The following is a 7395-nucleotide window of genomic DNA, read 5'->3' on the forward strand; positions in this document are numbered from 1 at the left end:
TTCTCCTCTTTCATAGTTGTGGTTGTGGAGCGTGAATTTGTGTTTTATGGAGTCACCCGCAGGACAAGATGGAGGAGGTCATCTGGTGGGGGGGGGAGGAGGAGGAGGAGGAGGAGGAGAAAGGATAAGAGAAATAGTTTGGGTGTTCAAGTTGCTCCCCAAGGCTAGCTAACTAACCTCAGCATGACCGCAAGCATCACCATTATGCTGCCCTCCACCCCCACCACCATCACCACCACAACCGCCATCACTATAACAAGAATTACTACCGTTTATTACTCTTTTGTTCTGCTTTATTTTATACGTATGGCCTATGGCGCCGGTAGGCTTTCTTGGTGGGGCCTGGTGGCGCAGGCAAGTGTATATAGTAGCGCCATCTTGCTTGGCTCATGCTGCCCCCCGTAGCTCATCTTTGATCTTCTTTTTCGAGAGAATCTAGAGTCTGGGTTGATAATGGTGTTTAGGACAGTATATAGGTAGTTTTAGGCCATTCGGCGATCACTGAAAAATTGTCATCTTGTCTGTAGCGACCCTCCGTCTTCTTGAACGCTGCCCCGCCACTCTGATCACCCAGCCACCGCCTTCCCAAACCCCTGTTACTTCTTCTACTGTTACTACTCCTACTGCCATCACCACCACTATTAATACTACCGTTACCACTGTTACTACTACTATTATTACTACTTTTACTACTACTACTACTATTGCAACACTCACCAGACAGCGGGGATTGCGGATGGCTGCTGTCGGAGGCGAGGCTGTAGGAGTGTTCCACCTTCACCTCGGGGCTGTTGACGTCCGCGGCTGCTGTGGTGGTGGTGGAGATACTTTCGTCCGCATCGGTGGTGGCGGTGGCGGAGAGCTGGGCGTGGTGGGAGCTCTCCAAGGGCGCGTGGGTGGACAGAAGGCTGCTGAACCCCCCGAAGCCCCCCAGAGTGCTGAGCTGTGAGATGACCCCCAGCGAGGCCTCTGTCATTAGTCTGTCATTCAGTACGACTCCTGAGCCGCCCCCAGAGCCGCCGCTGCTGCCCGTCCCGCCTCCACCTCCGCCGCCGCCACCCTCTAGTACTCCTGCCCAGTCCACTTCGCTGGCCACCTTCAATGCCTCCTGCAGGAAGATGGGGAAGCCTGGTATTAGATGGGGACGGGGTTTATAAGTAATGGTGAGAAGAGGAAAGGGGACAAAATGGGAGAAGGGGCTGAAGGGGAAAGGCTATAGATGGAAAGGGGGAGTTTGGAGGGGGAGGGATAAAACGAGGGGAAAGGGGCGGATATGGGGAAGAGGAAAGGCTAAGAGGAGAGAAAGTGAGGAGATGGGGAGGCAGGAAGGGAGGGAAGCTTTAGTTTTGGGGAGGGAAACAGTAGGAAGGTGAGGGGAGTTAGAGAGGAGAGAGGGATGACTGATAGAGGGAATGGGAGAGGGAAAAGGAGGTGGGGCGGATGTGGAGAGAAAAGACAAAGGGAAGAGAACGTGGGGAGGTGGGAAGGAAACATGGGAGGGGTGTTTATTTTTTTTTTTAGGGGGGAAAAAAAGTAGGGAGGAGGGGGAGTTGGAAAGGGAAATGGGGAAAAAAAGGGGAAAGTGATGGTTAAGAGAAGGCGTGTTTTTTTATTATTATTTGTCTGTTTCTTGCATATTTCGTTTCTCTGTTGGAAGGTGTGGCAGAACTTTGCTTGCCTATTTTGTTTGCCTGTCTGTCTCCTTCACTTTGTTTCTCGGTATTGTTTTGTTTGGGTTCTTAGTTTGTCTGTTTGCTTCGCCGTTTGTTTCTAAGTTTAAATGGTTGCTTGGTTACTCTTCATTGCTGTAAGTGCGTTTATGATGTTTGTGCTGTTGTTTTGTTTTGTTTGTTAGTGCAATTTATGCGGCAGCAAGAGCATCATTAGAGAAGCATTAATAGCATCATTAAAGTAGCATTAACGGCATCATTAGCAGCAAAAGCAGTCATGGTAGTGGTGGTGGTGGAGGAGGAGGAGGAGGAGAAGAGGAGGGGAAGGAAACGGATGGAGGGAGGAGGAGAAGAAGAAGAAGAAGAAGAAGAGGGGGAGAAAAAGGATAAAAAGGAGGGGACGAAAAACAGGAAAAGTGTTAGTGTTAGTGGTAGTAGTAGTACCAGTGGTAGTAGTAGTAGTAGTAGTAGTAGTAGTAGTGCAGGAAAAGGATAAGAAAATCAAAATATAATACCAATACCAGTAACATACACTCACCAAAACCAACACAAGCAACACCAAGATAAAGAAAACCACTTCAAATTAATAGCAAAAAAAAAAAAGAATCAAAAGTTTCAAATCAATCAATAAAGAATTACAAGCGAAAATTTTCAGACCGGACAAAATATAATTTTCTCTCTCTCTCTCTCTCTCTCTCTCTCTCTCTCTCTCTCTCTCTCTCTCTCTCTCTCTCTCTCTCTCTCTCTCTCTCTCTCTCTCTCTCACATAATGTCAAGAGAGAGAGAGAGAGAGAGAGAGAGAGAGAGAGAGAGAGAGAGAGAGAGAGAGAGAGAGAGAGGTTGTTATTAAGAATGGCAATAATAAAAAAGCTAGAATCGCACACACACACACACACACACACACACACACACACACACACACACACACACACACACACACTCGGTCGTCTACATATCTTTACATAAGCATAACCAACAGTGCAACAACGGCAAACTGTAAAGAAAATAACAATAATAATAATGGTAGCAACGACAATAATAACAGCAACAACAATCAAGACAATCAAAAGAACAACTAAAAGGAAAAAAAACGAAGCAGCAAACCAGTAAAAAAATATAAAATCGAAAAAACATCCACAAAAATATATAACGAAAACAAAATTAACGATACAGTAATAATAAAAACAACAACAACAACAACAACAACAGCAACAACAACAACGCCAAACAAATATCTAAGGTAACCACATTTTCCTTTATATCTTACGCCAGATTTCTTGAACGTCGTATTTTTTTACAGCGGGCATTTTTTTTTTTTACAGCGGGAATTTTTTTTGACAAGCGGGCAATTTTTTTTTGACAAGCGGGCATTTTTTTTACACCTTATTTTTGTTGGCCTTGAGCTGTTTCTTTAGCTGTAAAAAAAAATATGGTTGGTTTGGCTTATTAATTCTTTTTCATGCGGCGGAGTTAGTGAGAAATCAAGACAACACGTTACAGACTCGGTCGTAACAAGTGATGTAAAAAAATAAACAAAGCCACCCAACCACGTCTTGAAAAACGGGGTCATTGAAAACAAATCAGCCACGTTATTGTTCGTAAAGACTAATGCGACGTTTATGAAATCGGGCGTTAATTAATGTTTTTTTTCTGATGGCTAAGGTGAGATTACGGCACCTTGGCAGGCCAGGAATCCTCTTCTTCCACCTTCACCACGTCCTGCAGGAAGGAGAGAGAGAGAGTTGTAGTGCAGGGGCGTGAGAGAGCGAGCGAGAGAGAGAGAGAGAGAGAGAGAGAGAGAGAGAGAGAGAGAGAGAGAGAGAGAGAGAGAGAGAGAGAGAGAGAGAGAGAGAGAGAGAGAGAGAGAGAGAGACAGACACAGAGACAGACAAAGACAGAGAGACAGAGACAGAGACAGACACAGAGAGACAGAGACAGAGAGACAGAGAGACAGAGACAGAGACAGACAGAGAGAGACAGAGACAGACAGAGAGAGACAGAAAGGCAGAGAAACAAACATTATTTATAGTCGTGAGATAGATAGATAGATTGATACATACCGAGTGAGGGAGAGAGAAAGAGAGAGTCGTATCGCAAGGTATTCAGGTACAGACAGGTCGACAGAGATGGACAGGTGCACATGTGATCGTCACCCGCTGAAATTTGATTAGCATAAGGACGAGGGGTGAACTTTCCCTATCATCGACATGTGTATTTATTTATTCATTTATTTGTTGCTACTTTAACATACTCCCTTTCGTCTTCTCATCCAATATTTTTTTTTTTTCACTCTATAATCCTCCGTCTACTTTTTATCACTCCTAATCTCATCCTTCTACCTAAAAAATAGATAACCACCTTCCTTTCAACACACACACACACACACACACACACACTAACACAAACACAAACACTAACACTAACACTAACACTAACACTAACACTAACACTAACACTAACACTAACACAAACACAAACACAAACACTAACACACACAAACGTTCATTTTATCGGCAGGCACACAGACGATAGGAGAACACAGATGTCACTCTTATCAACAGGCATTCGCAGATGATTGATTGGTAAGGCAACACAATTTTCTGGTCATTCACTATTGAAACAAAAATAATATACGACTGTGTCACTATCGTTTGTTTATTTCGATGCGTCATACAAGAATACACGGTTTGTCGAAGGAGATGAAATATGTCAGGAAATAACTTGGAAATGAATATGGTGTACACTATACTATGCATTCCTCGCACTGGTTATGGTAATACAAGGATGCGTCATTCTGTTTGAAGGTCATCAGCATCGTCATCACCATCATAATCTTGGTATTAGGGGGGGGGGGGGGGGGTTCATTCCTCGTCTCATACACCCTTCGCATTTGTGTGTATTGTCATCCACCTGTGTAATTGTATTGTGTGTGTTTGTATGTGTGTGTCGGGGAGGAAGGAGGGGTTGAAGTTGAGAGAGGCATTTGTTTGTGTCGTTGTGTGTGTGTGTGTGTGTGTGTGTGTGTGTGTGTGTGTGTGTGTGTGTGTGTGTGCGCGCGCGCGTACGTGCGTGCGTGCGTGCGTGCGTGCATGTGTGTGTGTGTGTTATTAATTTAAATTGATTCGTATGCAGGTGTTTCATCGTATTAGAGCAAGTGTGTGTGTGTGTGTGTGTGTGTGTGTGCGCGCTTGGGTGGGTGGGTGGGTGGGTGTGGGTGTGTGGGTGGTTAGGTGGGTAGGTGGGTGGGTGTGGGTGTGTGGGTGGGTAGGTGGGTGGGTGGGTGGGTGTCTGTGTGTCTGTGTGTGTGTGTGTACTCGCAGTAACACGTAAAAAGGAAGAGAGAGAGAGAGAGAGAGAGAGAGAGAGAGAGACAGACAGCCAGCCAGACAGACAGACAGACAGACAGAAAAAAATGAGAAATAAAGTAAATGGAAGGGAGGAATGATAGAAGGGGAAGGAAAGGTTGCAACAATGACAATGGCAAATGTTTGATAGCGACACAAAGGAGGAAAAAAGGAAAACAAAGAAAAAAAGAGGAAGAGGGAAAGTTGAGAGCGGCGAAGGGAGCGGGGGAAGAGCGGAGGAAAGGGAGGAAGGGAGGGAGGGAGGGAGGGAGAGATAGAAGAGGGGTAGGAGAGAGAGAGAGAGAGAGAGAGAGAGAGAGAGAGAGAACTGGCTGTAAACGTGACCGAGATGAGAGGGAGAGAGAGAAAGAGGCGTGGGAAGGGAGAGACAAGGCAAACAGAGATAGAATGATGGAGAGAGAGAGAGAGAGAGAATGAAAATAGTCAAATGTAAAATTAATAATAATAATAATAATAATAATAATAATAATAATAATAATAATAATAATAATAATAATAATAATAATAATAATAATAATAATAATAATAATAATAATAATAATAATAATAATAATAATAATAATAATAATACGATAGACGACACTGTATTAATAAAAAATAAATAAATAAGTAGAAATGAGAAAAAACAAATAGTCATAAATGGAAATGAAACTGACAAAAAAAGCAACTTAGATTTTTACAGTATCCATAAAAACGAAAAAGCTAGAAAGGTAATATTTCTTGGTGATTAGGAGGAGGAGGAGGAGGAGGAGGAGGAGGAGGAGGGGGAAAAGGAGGACGAAACGAAAGGAAAATAACGTCAGCCTTGGCCTAAAAATTTTACCTCTTTCCTTTTCCCCATCATCAAGCCTCTCACCTCCTCCCTATCTTCCTCCCCCCCCCCCCTTCATATCCACCATCTCCTTACCCAACTCCCTCCCTCCCCACCCTCCAATCCCCTTCTATCCCTTTTATCACAATTCTTTTCTTCACGTCCTTTTTTTATCCCTTCTTCATCTTTTACCTTCTCCTCCATCGTCACACTCCTTCCCTTTATCAGCCATTCCCTTCTTTTACACGACTCACAGCTCCCTCTTTCATCAGTTTATCTACCTTTTTAATTTTCTCGTTCTCCATGGTATTATCTTCCCACAAATTCCCTTATCTCTCCCAAATTATCTTCCCCCTTTTCTACCACGTCTTTCCCTTCTCTTCCTCCTCCTCCTCTTCCTCTTCTTCACTCTTTCTCTTCAAAACCTAAATAATTTCCATTCATTCCGTGGTATTTCTCTTCCTTAACATCCTTTATTTTATTTTATTCTTCCCTCCCCTTTCTCTTCCTCCGCCCACCTCCCCTTTCCCTTTCCTCCCCTCCCCTCCTCTCCCTCTCCCCTCCCGGCATCCTCTTCCTCCCCAAGGCCGAGTAATTAAGACAAAGTTGCTGAAGAGTAAAATTTATTTCATTATTCACAGATGTGTCCTCCAAATGCATTAGAACTAACTCTCTCTCTCTCTCTCTCTCTCTCTCTCTCTCTCTCTCTCTCTCTCTCTCTCATGTCTTTTCCTTTCTTCATTCATTTCTTTCTCTCTGCGTTTGTTTGTTAACTATTAATATAGTCGGTACCCTTGAGAGAGAGAGAGAGAGAGAGAGAGAGAGAGAGAGAGAGAGAGAGAGAGAGAGAGAGAGAGAGAGAGAGAGAAGAGAAGAGAAGAGAAGAGAATGCAGGTTGAGGAGAGAGGTAACGTAACGGAGGGTCAAGAAAGACTTGAGTGAAAGTTGTAGGTGTCAGACTAGGTCGTGAGAAAGAGGAGGAGGAGGAGGAGGAGGAGGAGGAGGAAGAGGAGGAGGAAGAGGAGGAGGAAGAAGACAGAAGAAGGAGGAAGCAGGTAAATTCATCTCCGGAAGCGTGAGAAACAAGTATAAAGATGGTTTTGAGAGAGAGAGAGAGAGAGAGAGAGAGAGAGAGAGAGATTTTATTACCGTAGAAAAAAAAAAACTTATATCCTGAAACTCGCGCGCGTGTGTGTGTGTGTGTGTCTAAGGAGGGCATGGGGGCCGTTCACAATAAGTTAGCGGAAGGTCAAGAAAAGGTCAGCATTGTGGCTTGGATAAGGTCAGTGTGGGAAGCGAGGTCAAGAAACTGGGTAATGTTCCTCCTCCTCCTCCTCCTCCGCCTCTCCCTCCTCCTCCTGGTATCTGTTCTTTCTATGTATGCCTGTGTTTTCCTCCTCCGCATCCTCCTCCACTCCTCCTCCTCTTCCTCCTCCTCCTACACAAATTCAGGTTCTAGTAGCTTAAGCCAGTCAACCAAACAACCACAGCCATCGCTACCACTTTTACCACCACCACATTCATCCTGCCCACCATCTTAACCACCACC

General features: G+C 44.3%; 1 protein-coding gene and 1 long non-coding RNA gene across 3 annotated transcripts in view; one reads left to right on the plus strand and one right to left on the minus strand.

Annotated features, from left to right (window-relative positions):
* The window catches only part of LOC127007369 (cyclic AMP response element-binding protein A-like), a 109080-nt gene that overhangs the window by 34845 nt on the left and 66840 nt on the right, over positions 1-7395 (minus strand). Inside the window, exons 2-3 of one of the 2 annotated variants that reach the window (XM_050878263.1) lie at positions 3348-3389; positions 718-1108 (exon numbers count right to left, since the gene is read on the minus strand). In XM_050878263.1, the coding sequence (XP_050734220.1) occupies positions 718-1108; positions 3348-3389 (433 nt within the window). The remainder of the gene's footprint in view (positions 1-717; positions 1109-3347; positions 3390-7395) is intronic. The other variant, XM_050878264.1, reaches the window with a different exon arrangement.
* The window catches only part of LOC127007370 (uncharacterized), a 134186-nt gene that overhangs the window by 29671 nt on the left and 97120 nt on the right, over positions 1-7395 (plus strand). The window lies entirely within an intron of this gene.

This window comes from Eriocheir sinensis, chromosome 35, assembly GCF_024679095.1.
Source record: "Eriocheir sinensis breed Jianghai 21 chromosome 35, ASM2467909v1, whole genome shotgun sequence".
NCBI lineage: Eukaryota > Metazoa > Arthropoda > Malacostraca > Decapoda > Varunidae > Eriocheir > Eriocheir sinensis.